At 43.2% G+C, this 15,931-nt stretch overlaps 1 protein-coding gene across 1 annotated transcript; it reads left to right on the forward strand.

Annotated features, from left to right (window-relative positions):
• The first annotated feature begins 4,007 nt into the window (after window positions 1-4,007).
• Window positions 4,008-13,611, forward strand: LOC146546172 (uncharacterized). Its single transcript, XM_085266662.1, has 5 exons — window positions 4,008-4,540; window positions 10,636-10,831; window positions 10,985-11,208; window positions 11,294-12,157; window positions 12,483-13,611. Exons 1-5 carry the CDS (start codon window positions 4,397-4,399, stop codon window positions 13,173-13,175), a joined length of 2,121 nt encoding a protein of 706 aa, XP_085122788.1. The 5' UTR covers window positions 4,008-4,396; the 3' UTR covers window positions 13,176-13,611.
• The last annotated feature ends 2,320 nt before the right edge of the window (window positions 13,612-15,931 follow it).

Consider the following 15,931-nt stretch of genomic DNA (forward strand, 5'->3'; position numbering starts at 1 on the left):
TCACCCTAATTAGAGCGCTCCGCTCTCGCTCTGCAGGCCTACTTGTTGTTCCTAGAGTATTTAAGAGTAGAATGGGAGGGAGAGCCTTCAGTTTTCAGGCCCCTCTTCTGTGGAACCAGCTTCCAGTTTGGATTCGGGAGACAGACACTATCTCTACTTTCAAGATTAGGCTTAAAACTTTCCTTTTTGCTAAAGCATATAGTTAGGGCTGGACCAGGTGACCCTGAATCCTCCCTTAGTTATGCTGCAATAGATGTAGGCTGCCGGGCGATTCCCATGATGCATTGAGTTTTTCCTTTCCAGTCACCTTTCTCACTCACTATGTATTAATAGACCTCTCTACATTGAATCATATCTGTTATTAACCTCTGTCTCTCTTCCACAGCATGTCTTTATCCTGTCTTCCTTCTCTCACCCCAACCGGTCGCAGCAGATGGCCGCCCCTCCCTGAGCCTGGTTCTGCCGGAGGTTTCTTCCTGTTAAAAGGGAGTTTTTCCTTCCCACTGTCGCCAAAGTGCTTGCTCATAGGGGCTCATATGATTGTTGGGTTTTTTCTCTGTATCTATGAAGCGCCTTGAGGCGACTTTTGTTGTGATTTGGCGCTATATAAATAAAATTGAATTGATTTAATTGAATTGATGCAACAAACACAGCAGCTACTGATCCAAATACTCAAGCTTCATAGAACTGAAACCAACATTTATTTTTAGCTCCATTCTGCTGCTGATAGAATGGAGGTTTCTGAACATTAAACTTGTTGCTGCCTTTTATAGTGTGTAACTTGAAGGCCCTGAGTACTTTCTCCCACACTGGAAACACTGGGATGATCACATTATTTGAACATTACCTAATAAGACTCAGGACAGACAGTTATGTTAAACTTTCCTAGCAGTCCTTCACAAACAGGGAAACGTCTGTCTATTCTCTCCATCTGTCAGCTGCTGCTGGCTCTTCCTCCTCCTCTTCCTCAGACACTGCTGAGTTTGTCCTGGTGGATCATCAGGGCTGCAAAGCCTCACAGATGATGTGCAGCAGTGGCTCCCTCAGTCTGTCCTCACTCTGGACACTTGCAGTCGTCACACATGGAAATCAAATGTGTGATGAGCTGCAGGATTCAAACACAAGTGTAACTTATAAACACATGTTCATACTTTTATTCCACAATCAGAGAGAAAGAAACAGAGAGAGAGTGCAGGACAGACACAGGTGACAGTCTCAGGTGTACACACTGCTACACAACAGCACCAGAGAAGCAGGATTTAGTGTTTGTGTTATTACGAGTGTAAACAAGAAGAGTTCCAGATGGTGCAGTGGACACATGTGTGACTGCTGTGATTAAAGCATCTTTCTTTCAGCTTAACGAGTGAACCGTCAGCTCGTTCAAACACACGTTAAAGTGCGTTTGGCTCGACACCAGCGAACAGAGGCAGCAATATAACACAGCTAACATTAACAGTGCAGTGGATCCTGCTTGTGCCGTGATGTTCAGGACTGCAAACCGAGCAGCATCACTGACTTTCTGCTTGTTGTGTTTGTGGATATATGACTGACTTTAATTATCCACAAAATCATCACATTCTCTGTCAGATTAAGGTCGACTATTGAACGGCGTATATTTTAAAGGCTTTAAAACCAAGTTAACGCTGAAAGTACAAACATCACTAATGTCACATAACTCTGCCGACAAGGCATAGCTATGGCTATGAAATGCTCTTTGTGTATCACTTCTTCATTATGAAAGATGTCATTAATGCACTAGTAATGTCTCATCTGGAGTATTGTTCAATCATTTGGTCAGCAGCTAATAAGACAGATCTTAACAGACTTCAGTTAGTCCAGAATAAGGCGTCCAGATTAGTGTGAAGTTGTTCATACTATACTAATATTGATAAAATGCATAATAACCTTTCTTGGCTTCCTGTACAGGCTAAAATATTCTATGGCTTACTTGTAGTTCTAAAAAAAGCAATTCTATTAAACACACCACATTTATTCTGCTCAGCTGCAGTATCCAGATAAAATACATCATCATATTTTTTTTTTTGTCCCGTTTGGATCTATAGCCATCAGAATTGTTGTCTTAAGGCCAAGAAAGATGCCAAGCGGATTTATTTTACCAAGTGGATCATCATGACCTTGCCATATTGGTCCATTTGAATAATTATGAATTTATTTTATTTTCAGTTGCTACAAACGGGACAGACATGACTGTGCGATAGGACAGGGGGAAAGAATGAAAGAGAGGGAGAGAAAGAAAGAAAACCAAAGGGGAGAAGAGACTGTGAGAAGGGGGGGAAGAGAGAAAAAAAACAAACAAATAAAAAAACAAAACTCCTGAGTCACCTGTATGGAGAAAAAAAAACAGAGGAGAAAGCAAACAACAAAGAGCAACATAATAAGAAAAAAAAAAGCACCATCACAATAAACTAGCTAGCAATAAATCTCCATGTAATGATCTGCTAGGGAGTGTGGGGAGCCACAGCCCTGTGCTCTATGGTATCAAGCAGGTATGGAGGAGATCAAAACTCCAGACATCCAGAGGCCCCCAGAACACAAGAGACCAAGGAAGACCCACAGAGGGGCAGCCGCACCACTGTCCCAGTAAGAGCTAAGGAGAGTCCCAGATGAGGGCTCACTCAGCAGCCGCGGAGCAGAAGCCAGGGGGAGTTGCAGCGACGCGTCTGTGAGGTCCGCCGGCAGCCAGCTGTGCCTGAGTGACCGAGCCCCAGGCCGAGAGGCTGGGGGCACCCCACCTCCGAAGTGGCCCGAGCGAGCCCCAATAAGCGGCCGCTAAGGAGTGAGCCGGTGTGTTCCCGGACGCCCACCCCCAGATACAAAGAACCACCAACGCACCGACACCTGAGGGAGTCCGCCACCGGCAGAGGAAGTGGTGGTGGGTGGAGATAGGTCTCCAAACCTTGGAGGGCCCGAGATGTCCCCAGAGAGGTGGCGTCTGATACCCAACCTGACATATAGACACAGACAATAATAATAATAATAATGGATACTTTATTGATCCCCATGGGGAAATTACTTGTTTTTCTCTGCATTTGACCCATTCACTCAGTGAAGCAGTGGGCAGCCCACTAAGCAGGCGCCCGGGGAGCAGTGTGTAGGGACGGTACCTTGCTCAGGGGTACCTCAGGGTAGCCGTTAAGTGGATTCGAACCGCCGACCTTCCGATCATGGGGCGACCACTTTACCTACTGAGCTATCCCTGCCCACATACAGGCACACACAGACACAAACATCTATTCCCACCCTCATGCTCTCATATGCACTTCACACTCAACCGACGTGGAGACAGACATAAAGAGACGCTGTACACACGATCACACTCCCCAAGCGTACTCTACAAACCGGGTCTAGGTACCCTTGCCCCTGGAGGGGGGAACTGCAGCACCCAGACCCAGGTGGTGTTACCCTTTTCCCTGCGGTGGGGAGAGGCAGACTGCCCCGACTCCGCAGCAGCAGGGAGGCCCCACACCCCAGACCGCAGTCGGACGGCCAACTCCTCCTAGCCCCCCCGCTCCAGCAGGCCGCAGAGAATGGGGGTGAGAGAAGACTCCAAACCGCTTATAGTAGTGTTGATGCATGTGTGTTCTAAGGTGCAATTAAAACCCAGGAGGGCATGGAGCTACCTGCCAGAGAGCAGCAGGTAAGCGCATAGTCCCTCCTGCTAGCCCTCAATGTCTACGTGTATTTAATATTGAGAGGTGGGCAACGATGCCAGGTGTGAGGTGTACACCCTGATGGTAACTTGGACTCCGTGTATCGTGCCCACCCCCAAGATCCTATATGTATGTGTAATGAGGGTGTGAGTAATGTGAATGTCTAAGTTGTGGGATAAAATTGAGGCAGAGGCAGCCAGAAGGGGACAGAGGGGGGTAGCCTCCTCTGCACCCTGGTGACATACCCCTACTCCAAGGCCCTGCATGTGTGGGTGGTTGTGGTGGAGCGGGAAGAGGGAGGCAGCTGGAGATGGGGAGGGAAGAAAGGGAGGGGCAGGTGACCCCTCCCTGGGGCCAGCTCCCCCACTGACCCCAGTAGGCACTCCCATACTCCGCGACCCACCAGGGAAAGGGGGCTCAGGCCCATCCAGACCGGGGCCCAGCGCAGCAGCGCCCCCCCGGCCCCACAGAGCCCGGGACAGTCCACCTAAACCCACCATAGAGAAAACTGCACCCACCCCACCATCCACTCATCTTCCAGACTACATGAGACAATAGACACCCAGGCTGAGATCTTCCTTCACTTCTCCTGTATCTCCCCCTCCTGCAGAGAGTTCCTGAGGAGAGGAAAGCTCCTGCAAGGTGTGACAATCTTCCCCACCGGTTGAAGAGCCCCACAGGTGGCTCGACACACCGGCAGCACCCTGCGCCAGGGATGGGCCCCCATGCACCCACCCGCCCACAACCCCGGCAACACACAAACCAGGACCCAAGGCCCCGAGGCCCGGCCAGGGCCCCGGCCCAGAGACGGCGCGCCCCCAGACCCTCACGCCCATCCCGGACCCACCCAGGGGCAGACAGGCTACCAGGTCAGTAACCCACGTCCATCAGCACAGACCCTCCCCTAGCCCCGCTGCACGCAGCCACGAGGAAATAGTCAGAAAAGCCCCCAACCGGACATGACCGCTACCCCGGGTTGAGCCCCCCAACGAAGATGCCTCCGGGGAAACCCCCGACGCCCTAAGCCTGTCCCTACCCCCACACCAATCACAACATTGAAGGCTGGACCAAACTATGACCCCCCACCCCCACTAGGTGATGGAGCTGATCAAAGGAGCCCAGAGCAATTGATCTGATGTGGTGGCAGAGGCTGTATCAAAACTAATGTAATCTAATAGATAATTTCTATATTGGTTAGAATTAAGATTGTTTTTATTTTTCCAGTTCATGAGGACAGTTTTCTTGGCTATGCATAGGGCAGGGAAAACCATATGGGCTATATTCTTTTCTGAAGTGACATTATCTAAGCTGCCCAACAAACACACTAAGGGGGAAGTTGGAATGTTACATTTCAGACACTTTGATAAGTCTTCACATATCTCGCGCCAAAACTTCTGAACTGGTGGACAGAACCAAAGAGCGTGAATGTAATTGTCTGGTGTATTGCTTTGACAGTATGAGCAGTTGTTTGAAGATGTAAAGCCCATCTTGAACATCCGATGACCTGTATAGTGCACTCTATGTAGTATTTTGTATTGTATTAATTGCAGACTGGGATTTTTAATCAATTTAAAGGTTTTTAAGCAAATCTGAGACCAGAAGTTTTGGTCTATACTGACTGATAAATCTGCTTCCCACTTTGCAATAGGAAGTGATATTGATTCATCTAATTTAGAAAGTGTTCTGTATATTTTAGATAATAATTTGGGGGATTTAAGAGTAAGGAGATGTGCCGCACTTGGTGGTGTTTGTAATTCAACTTGACTGAGGTTGAATTTCTTTTTTATTATGGATTTAATTTGTTGATATTCTAAAAATCTTTTCTTGTTGATCCCATATTGTGCAACTAGTCTGTCAAATGGGATAAATTCTGTTCCCTCTAATATATGTTCTAAGTATTTAATTCCTTTACAACTCCATTCTGGGAAATTAATCATATTATTGTTTTGTAATATGTCAGGGTTATTCCAGATAGGTGTACGTTTGCATGGGATTAATGAAGACTCCGTTATTTTTAGAAACTCCCACCATGCTGTCAGAGAGAAGCTGATGTTGATACTTTTAAAGCATTCATGTCTTTTGATGTTTGAGCTAATAAATGGTAGGTCTGAAATCTCTAGATCCTTGCATAGTGCCTGTTCAACATCTAGCCAGGGCTCATCTAAGAAGGTATGTTTTGACCATTCTGAGATGAACTGAAGCCTGTTGGCTAAGAAGTATTGGTGAAAATTAGGCAGATCTAATCCTCCTCTATCCTTGGTTCTTTGTAGCGTTTTAAGCTGATATGCGGAGGTTTATTTTTCCAAAGGAATTTGGAAATATATGAATCCAGAGATCTGAACCAATCTTGTGATGGTTTGTTAGGGATCATCAAAAATAAGTAATTTATTTTTGGCAAGATCATTTTTATAGTGGCGACCCTTCCCATGAGTGATATGGGTAAAGATTTCCATCTAGTCAGATCGCCTTCTACTTTCTTTAGAAGTGGGATGTGATTTAATTTAGTTAAGTCTGAAAGCTTAGGAGAAACATTAATACCTAAATGTTTAATATTTTCGGATTGCAGTGGGGCAGAGGAAGAATTATGGAAGGAGCAGTTAATGGGGAGAACTGTAGATTTTGGCCAGTTAATTGAATAATCTGAAACTCTTGAAAACCAGTTTATTAGAGTAATTACCTCAGAGAGGTTGGTTTGTGTGTTTTGCAGAAAAAGCAACACATTATCCGCATAGAGACTGATTTTATGCTCTATGTTCTTACATTTTATGCCCTTAATTGTTGTAGCCTGTCTAAATGCTGCTGCTAGAGGTTCGATAAAAATTGCAAAAAGTGAAGGGGAGAGTGGGCATCCCTGTCTGGTGCCCCTCAGGAGACAGAAGCTGGAGGATGTCTGGTCATTTGTTCTGATACGAGCTGTTGGGGAATTGTATAATATTCTTATCCAGTTTATAAAAGAGTTTCCGAAACCAAATTTGTGTAAAGTTGCGAATAAAAATTTCCAGTTAACTCTGTCAAATGCTTTTTCTGCATCTAAAGAAAATATTATGGTTTCGATGTTTTTATTGTATGAGTAGTCTATTAAATTAAGTAATCTACGAGTGTTTGTTGAGGAGTGCCGACCTTTTATGAAACCAGTTTGGTCAGGATGAATTAAGAGGGGGGTTATTTTCTCTAATCTCTTTGAGAGAGCTTTGCAGATTATTTTAAGGTCTACATTTAAAAGAGAAATTGGACGATAGCTTGAGGGAAATAAAGGGTCTTTGCCTGGTTTTAGCAGGAGACTAATGTTGGCAGAATTCATATTTGGTGGTAGTCTGCCATTTTCCTTGATTTCTTGCAACATTCCGTGGAATACTGGTGCCAGAATTGTCCAGAATTCTTTGTAGAATTCTGCAGGGAAGCCGTCTGGACCTGGAGCCTTATTATTGGGCATACTTATCAGGGCTTCCTGGAATTCACTTGGCGTCAGTGGCGAATCCAGTTCCATTGCTTGACTGTCTAGTAATTTTGGGAGAGTTACGTTGTCAAGAAACCGATCAATTTCATTTTTAGATGGGTTTATTTGTGGTGAGTATAAAGTTTCATAGAAATCCCTAAAAATGTTGTTTATTCTTCCAGGGTCATATATTGTGTTCCCCGATAAATCTTTAGCAGCACATATAGTTGTTTTTTCTTTATTTATTTTTAACTGGTTAGCTAGAAATCGGCCTGATTTGTTACTGTGTTCAAAATTCTGCAAGCGAAGTCTTTGTATAAGGAATTGTGGTTTTTTTTATTAATAGTTTCATTTAATTCTAGTTTTGTCTTGCATATTTTGTTCAATGTTTCCTGATCTTGGTCGCACGCATAGGCTTCTTCTAGTGATTTTATGTTTTTTTCTAATTCCTGAATATTTTTGTTTTCTTCTTTCTTTTTGTGTGATGAGAAAGAAATTATTTTACCTCTCATCACAGCTTTCCCTGCTTCCCATAGAACAGAAGCAGATATTCCGGGAGTGTCATTAAAGTCTAAATATGAAGTCCATTCCTTTTTAAAATATGTAATAAAGTCTTCATCTTTAAGCAGTGATGTATTAAATCTCCAGTTTTTACTTAGCGTAGTATTATTCTTGTGCATTAGTGTTAAAGATACAGGAGCATGATCGCTGACAGCTATAGGATGAATCTCAGTGTCTGAAATGTCACTCAGCAGTGAGCTGGTGACCAAAAAATAATCCAGACGAGAGTAAGAGTGATGAACATGCGAGAAAAAAGTATATTCCTTACTGTTGGGGTGAAGGGAGCGCCATGCATCGTGAAGGCCAAAGTCGCTCATATACTGTTTGATTATATTTGTGGATTGCCAATTGCGCTGAGTTCCTGTTGTGTTGAGCCTATCCATTTCTTCATTTAGTCCAAGGTTGAGGTCACCGCCAAGAATGAGTGCGCAATCGAGGTGCTCAGAGAGTGCACTAAAAAATCCGTGGAAGAATGAGGGTTCATCAACATTTGGACCATATATACTTACAATACATAGTTTTTTGTTCAATATTGATAGTTTAATAATTAGAAATCTACCCTCTGGATCTATAACTGTATCGAGTACTGTAAAATTAACATTTTTATGTATTAAAATTGCTACTCCCCGTTGTCTAGAATTATAACAGGCTGCAAACACGTTAGGAAACTCAGGTGTTTTAAGTTCGTTTAAACCTGTGACAGGTCTGTGAGTTTCTTGTAATAAAACATCTGCCTGTAGTTTTTTAAGCTGGTTAAATATCTTTAACCTCTTTCCTCTGGTGCCAGCTCCATTTACATTCCATGTGACAAACCTCAGCATGCCCATAATTGTGTGTGTATGTCGAATGATGTACGCTGGGTGTTTCGTTTAGACAGGTGGAGAGAGTGTGGAAACATCCCTTGTTTGTAAATAGAAAGAGAGAGAGAGAAAAAAAAGTGTGGTGAGAGGCTCCATAAGTCTGACTATGTGTGAATATTCACTAATATGAACAAGCGTGGCTTGCTTATGTGTCCTGCAAGTCTGTGCGTGCTGTGAGGCTGTTGTGAATGTGCTGCCGTTGAGCGGATGTGTTTGCGTGATCGTGGTGTGAAAATATGGAGGAAATAGAGGGTGTTGTTTGTAGGTGAGTGGGGAAGTAGGTGATCACAGCAGTGAAAGACAAGAGAAAGAAAGAAAACCGCATGAACTGTGAGCAACAACAAAAAAAAGAAACGAAACGGAAACATTCCAATTAAAGCAATGACGGAGGGTGACGGTGTTATATCTGCTATGACATCATATTGATATTACTAGGTTAAACCCATGTTAAAGGAGAAAGTGTGAATGAATAAGAAAAGAGTGTAGCGGGTTCTTATCTGGAGTGCAGTCAGTATAACCACAGTGTGGTGCCGGGGTCGCGGTACAGCTGTCCGTCCACGTAGAGCCGGTCCACGGCGATGACAGCACGGGAGCCTTTCTGGATGAAGCTACGTCGAACTGGGAACAGGACCTTGCGTCGTTCCAGGATCTCTTTGGGGAACTGGTCGTTCACGCTGAAGTCCGTTCCTTTCAGCTCTCTGCCGCGACTCTTCACCTGTTCCTTCTGTTTGAATTGCCCGAATTTGGCCACAATAGGCCGTGGTCTCCCGGTCCGCGACCTCACGCCCCCCAAGCGATGTACTCTATCGAAGTCGATGTTCTTTACGGTGTCCTCCGGCAGCATCAGGTGGATTTTGATGAAGCTTTTCACCGTTGCCTCCGCATCCTCTCCGACAGATTCTGGAATACCAGAGAACACAAGATTATCTCTCATGCTACGGGCTTGTAGATCGATAACGGACTCTTTTATTTTTTTATTTTCAATGTTTAGCTGGGTCACGTTATCGGTGAGAGATTTGACCGACTCCCGTAGCGTGGCATTTTCAGCGGCAAGCGTTTCCACCTGCTGCTGGCTGAATTCCAGGGATTCTCTCAGAGATTTAAATTCCCGGTGTAAAATCTCCACCAGGGCCAGCCTCGCATCGAAACTGGACAATCGCTTGTCGATTGACTCCAGGATGTCTGCGATGTCTTTGCCGGCAGGCGATGTTGTACCGGGGGAGTCTGCCGGGCGACATCTCTTCGATGACGGCGTCTCAATTTTGGTCGGGGAGGATGCACTGAGGGCCTTCTTCATTACTAGATCTTGAAAACAGCGGTCGATGTAATCTTGGAGAGCGTCTAAACTCTCCCCGTTGTCCTCCAGGGTGTTAGAGATGATAGAACAGATGTTGTTAGTTATATGACAATCGATTAGTATATTTGGTAATACTGAAGCTTGAAAAACCTTTGTTAAACTCTGTGCTACCATTTGCTTTTTTTTTATTCCGCCAAATCTCCGGCGTCTGACGTCACCTACAACATGGGTCGCTTACCTTACTCGTCACTCCGCTTACCTTACTCGTCACTTCCGTCACTTATTGATTGCTTATATTTGAACAATTGTGAAACCTCACTGTGGATGTAAGAGTGAAATTATGTGGATATCTTGAATCCACTTTATTGTGTAATATTTTATGTGAGTATTTGACGGAAGACGAGCAACATCTGTTGTGGAAGCTAACGGGGTTCCTTTAAAATAAACAAACATAGGATTTATTATCACTGAATAATTCTGTATAAATCTATACAAATTATAGAAATATGTAATAGGAAACAACAAAATAATCTAAATTATAAAATAATGTGTGTGTGTGTGTGTGTGTGTGTGTGTGTGTGTGTGTGTGTGTGCATGATTTTAGTGTTTGAACAGTCATGAATTATCTTTAACAGCAGGTTGGATGTAATGTGTTAGAACTACCAGCAGGTGGGGATAAGAGACCTTTAAGGTGTTTGGTGCCACGCTCCACCTTCAGGTTTAAAACTAGTGTTAATGGAGTTTGAAGGTTGAGTTTGTTCCACGACTGCATTTCACTCACTGCCTCTGTTTGTATCTCTGTCACTGCAGGACCAACATGGAGCCAGAAGTCAGCGCTCTCAGGAGGCCGACAAACCTCACAGAAGAAAGGGAGAGAAAAAACACACCTGTGACGAGTGTGGGAAGGGTTTTACTGTGAGGGCTAAACTAAAACAGCATCAGGTCATCCACACTGGAGAGAGACCGTTCAGCTGTGACTTGTGTGGAAAGTCTTTTTCCTTCAAGGGTTCCCTAAGAACACACCAACACATCCACAGTGGAGTTAAAGCGTACAGCTGTGATCAGTGTGGCAGAGCTTTTACTCACAGTAGCAACTTACAGAGTCATCTAGTTACCCACTCTGGAATTAAGGCATACAGCTGTGACGAGTGTGGGAAAGGTTTTACTGTGAGGGCTAAACTAAAACAGCATCAGGTCATCCACACTGGAGTTAAAGCGTACAGCTGTGACGAGTGTGGGAAGGGTTTTACTGAGAAGGCTTCACTAAAACAGCATCAGGTCATCCACACTGGAGAGAGACCGTTCAGCTGTGACTTGTGTGGAAAGTCTTTTTCCTTGAAGGGTTACCTAAAAAAACACCAACTCATCCACAGTGGTATTAAAGCGTACAGCTGTGATCAGTGTGGCAGAGCTTTTACTCACAGTAGCCACTTACAGAGGCATCTAGTTACCCCACTCTGGAATTAAGCCATACAGCTGTGACGAGTGTGGGAAGGGTTTTACTGTGAGGGCTAAACTAAAACAGCATCAGGTCATCCACACTGGAGTTAAAGCGTACAGCTGTGACGAGTGTGGGAAGGGTTTTACTGAGAAGGCGTCACTAAAACAGCATCAGGTCATCCACACTGGAGAGAGACCGTTCAGCTGTGACTTGTGTGGAAAGTCTTTTTCCTTGAAGGGTTACCTAAAAAAACACCAACTCATGCACAGTGGAGTTAAAGCGTACAGCTGTGATCAGTGTGGCAGAGCTTTTACTCGCAGTAGCAACTTACAGAGTCATCTAGTTACCCACTCTGGAATTAAGCCATACAGCTGTGACGAGTGTGGGATGGAGTTTACTCTGAAGGCTTCACTAAAACAGCATCAGGTCATCCACACTGGAGAGAGACCGTTCAGCTGTGACTTGTGTGGAAAGTCTTTTTCCTGGAAGGATTCTCTAAAAAAACACCAACTCATCCACAGTGGAGTTAAAGCGTACAGCTGTGATCAGTGTGGCAGAGCTTTTACTCACAGTAGCAGCTTACAGAGGCATCTAGTTACCCACTCTGGAATTAAGCCATACAGCTGTGACATCTGTGGAAAAACTTTCAGCCGGAGAGGAAGCCGAAATACACACCTACGCATTCACACCAGACATGATGTGTACTGCTGTGAACAGTGTGGCAAACAGTTTACAACAGACTCAGTCTTACAACGACACATGTTTACCCACACTGAGGAGAGACCTTATCGATGTGACCTGTGTGAGAAGACTTTTAAAGCTCCACGTTACCTGAGAGAACACCAACAGATCCACACCAGAAAGAGACTCTACAAGTGCAGCTACTGTGAGGTATGTATTTATATTGTTATCTTGTCATTTTAGCCTGACTGTTTGGAACAACTCTGCTCATTAAACTGTGTTAGCATGTTAGCAATTCTACTGCATGGAAAAGCAGCTCTGAGTGATTATTCAGATTTTCCTTTCAGTTATGATTTTAGTATTACTGTAGTATTATGGTGGTAGTATTGTAGTTATTGCAGCCCAGTAAACTGAGTGTGTTAACTGAAACAGTCAAATGTAGTTGGACGTCTGCAGAGATGCTCTTTATTTCAGGCGACGTTCAGGATACAAATGTTGAAGGACTGACTTACACTGTCTTTGTGTCTTTGTTTAGAAGCAGAGCGACACAGATGGATCCAGTTCTCAACCCTGTCATCACTGTGGTGGTGGGAAAGACTTTCATTGTGACCTCTGTGGAAAAACTTTCAGTCAGCAAAAGACCCTAAAACTACATCAACGTAGACACACTGGAGACAAACTGAAATACTGCAAAGAATGTGGGAGAAGCTTCACCACACCAAGTGAGTTAAAACGACATGAACTGATTCACAGTGGGGTTAAAAAGCACCTCTGTGATCAGTGTGGGTCATCTTTCACCACTGAAGGTCATCTTAAATCACACGAACGAGTCCACACAGGAGAGAAACCACACAAGTGCAGACACTGTGAGAGAAGCTTCTCACATTCAGGTCATCGTAACAGGCATGAACGTGCACACATGGAAGGAAACTACAGCTGTGACCAGTGTGACAAGAGCTTCAGGAATCTCAGTTCATACTCTGCACACAAACGATCCCACGTTACTAATAAACTGTTTCACTGTTACCAATGTGCCCAAACATTCACCTCATTGTCTGCTCTGTGCAAACATCAGCGCGATCACTCAGGGCTGAAATCACTCCCATCACTGGATCACAGTGAATCTGAAGACACAGAAAGATCCTCTGGTTTCTGTGTCAGACTCAAAAAGCTTGAGATCAGGCTCCACAGAGTTCAGATAGAATCATTTAAACTTGTGTTGAACTGAACTGGTTGCTGGGCTGAACTTCTACATAATACAGATCTACATGGGATCTTCTTTTCTGTTGTTTTACTGAGTCAGTTTTGTCCTTTTTTCTCTGTCCTGGTTTTGCTCGTCTGTAAATGATTGAAACTCAGTCAAATAGTTCATTGTTCTCCAGCAAAACGTTTTGGAAACTCATGTTTAACCTTTAAAACTCTGACATGTTTTAGCACACAAGGCTTCATCGGGGAGTTCACTCATGATTGGACCATGAGAACAAAGGTTTTTAGTTCTTTCAAAGAGAGTCTTGGAGATGTTTGATGTTTCTGTTTTTCTGAAACCACCTGAAAGAAAAACTATTTTTCTTGCTTTATGTAGTGTGGAAGTTTTTAATGTTTCTTCATCTGTGATGTTCTTGAATGTGTTCACGTGAAGATGGTACAAATAAACTGTCCTTTCAGCTTTAGCTCCTAATTTATTCATTATTTATGGATGTAGCACAGCAGCCGTCTCTTGATTAACACATGGAGGGCTCGGGATCTGATGGTGTCGTCTCCCTAATTTGCCCACTCAGTAAATCTCACTCATGGCCAAGAAATTGAAATAAACCTTGTTTCCCTGCTGGATAGTGATCCACTGTAACTCTGCTCCTCCTTCCTGTTTAGGATTTCTGTGGCTGAAGTAAAATTCCCTCCATCCATCACTTATCCCAGCTAACCCAAAGTGAAATAAAGTTTTGCTCGTCTTAAAAAAGCATTACAATAATGGGCATTACCAATGCAAACTGAATGATACAGAAGATGAAAGAAGATACTTTGATCAGTTAATAAAGCTCATGATCTGGATTCATTGTGGCTGCTACACAGATACTTCTGGGTCACTTCTCTCAGTTAGGAACCTTCCTCACCAAACTGACTGTTGGACCACACCCCTGGTTTCATGAGAAATTGTTTCAGCCATGATTTCTCTTCCTGTATTTCAGAGTAAAGACTGAAGTGACGAATGGAAGCATGTTTAAAAAACACAATGTGAGAGACGTTGAGGTCCTTAGAAGTTACCCTGGGTTTTTCTGTCACCCTGCTAGATGTTACACACCTTGTTATTGGACTGATTTCTACTGCTGGACTACTCCTGCGGAGAGTAACAATACTCTTACTAATTAGCTCCCTTTCACAGCTTTGGGGATATTTATTTTTGTGTTTGCAGCGCTGTGAGCCAGAACAGCGAGAGAAAAATCTGCAACAGCGACGAGCCGAATGCTTACGTGAATCGCAGCAGCTGCACATGTGCTACGCTGAATTAGAGGATATCTTTGCTCTGGATTTCTATTTCTACTTTTTCATTTCTATATGATTCTTCTTGCATCTAAACAAAGATGATTCAATTTGCTAAATGTTGATGGCTCTTCGTGCTCAGGTGTAAATGAGACGTAATATTTGCTCTTGGTTTGGTTCTCCTGTACAGAACCTTGCAGTACAACAGAAACCTAAAAACATTATTTGTAGTTGTTATTCTTAGTTGTTCTGCTGCCTAAATACCACAGGGTCTGATTATGAAGTTATTGAGCTGCACATACGTTACGACCTGCTTAAGTTCGAGGTCACAGCGTCTGTAGAGCAGCTGGAACATAATGAAGTCTACAAGGTTAAAGTTTTCTCTTCAGTTATTGTTCTTTCTGCTGCTTGGTTTGATGGATCTGAGAGCTTTTGTTTTTATTATTGTTATTATAATTATCATTAATATTTTACTCTCTAGAAGCTTTAAAATAGTGTTTGTGTTTGAAAAAATTGATTTAAGAATTGAACAGAAACATCTGTCCTTCTGAAAATCGCCCAAAGGCACGGAGACAAAGTCAAAGGATGCAACCTGTAACTTTCTCTTCCTTCATGTCAGGACCATCATCCATGATTTATATAAAATGCATATAGCAACAGTAGCACTTTAGTTTGGACTTTATGATTTCTGTAACTGGAAAATATTATTTTGTTTAAAGACAGAAGTGACCGCATAGTTGCAACATCAAAGGGAAATATGAATTAATTAGCATCAAGTATATTTGTTGCTTAAGCGTTTGCACTATAACTTAAGTAGGATTATAACTTTTAAGGAAGGAAAGATTTCAGATATTTAGTTCACTGTTTCAGTTATTTTATATGAAATTAAAACATTTACTTTGGTCAAATATGATGCTCTAAATCAAATAAAAGTTTGAAAATAAATGATGTATTTTTAAATGCTGCAACAAATGTTCACAAAAAGTAACTATAATTAAAACCAGTTAAACAAAATCAAATGTTTGAATCATGCTTAACCAAATGCCAGGCTGGAGAGCTGAACCTAAAGTATACGTAGAAAGATTTCAACATCTGAGCAGTTTTTAATGTTTTTATCACATATAAATGTCACAGCAGTGGGTCCTGGCCCAATGCTTTGTGTTTTTGGTTTTCTTTGACTCTTGTTTTTCTTGGTTTTTGTTCTTCTTATTTATCAGGCTCTCAGTAATCTTAGTTCTCCCTCCCTCAGTGTTCATTTCAGCCTGTGTTTAGTTTCTGTTCCCGTGTCCCACGTTTCATCGTTTCATGTCGAGTCAGCCCTGTCTCTCTGTTTCCTGTGTCTCCCCAGTCAGCCCCGCCTCCCTCGGGCACTCATGTGTGATACAGAGTAATAAACCTGACTACATTTGCTACACTCTCTTTATTACCTGTTACTTTAAAATTCATACACTAATTATGTCTGCCCATCTCTCTAATGTGAAGGTCAAAGGTCAACATCCCAGTGAC

The sequence above is a fragment of the Mchenga conophoros genome, unplaced genomic scaffold (assembly GCF_057382185.1).
Source record: "Mchenga conophoros isolate Kocher_MC1m ecotype Shallow Benthic unplaced genomic scaffold, M_conophoros_male_GT1.1 unmapped_scaffold_6, whole genome shotgun sequence".
Taxonomy (NCBI): Eukaryota; Metazoa; Chordata; class Actinopteri; order Cichliformes; family Cichlidae; genus Mchenga; species Mchenga conophoros.

Excerpts from the sequence above, each read along its gene's own strand:
- LOC146546172 (XM_085266662.1), top strand. The coding sequence starts at position 4,397 with ATGCACCCACCCGCCCACAACCCCGGCAACACACAAACCAGGACCCAA. Across the intron at positions 11,209-11,293 it reads TCATCCACAGTGGTATTAAA|CCATACAGCTGTGACGAGTG; the intron begins GCGTACAGCTGT and ends TCTGGAATTAAG. Across the intron at positions 12,158-12,482 it reads ACAAGTGCAGCTACTGTGAG|AAGCAGAGCGACACAGATGG; the intron begins GTATGTATTTAT and ends GTCTTTGTTTAG.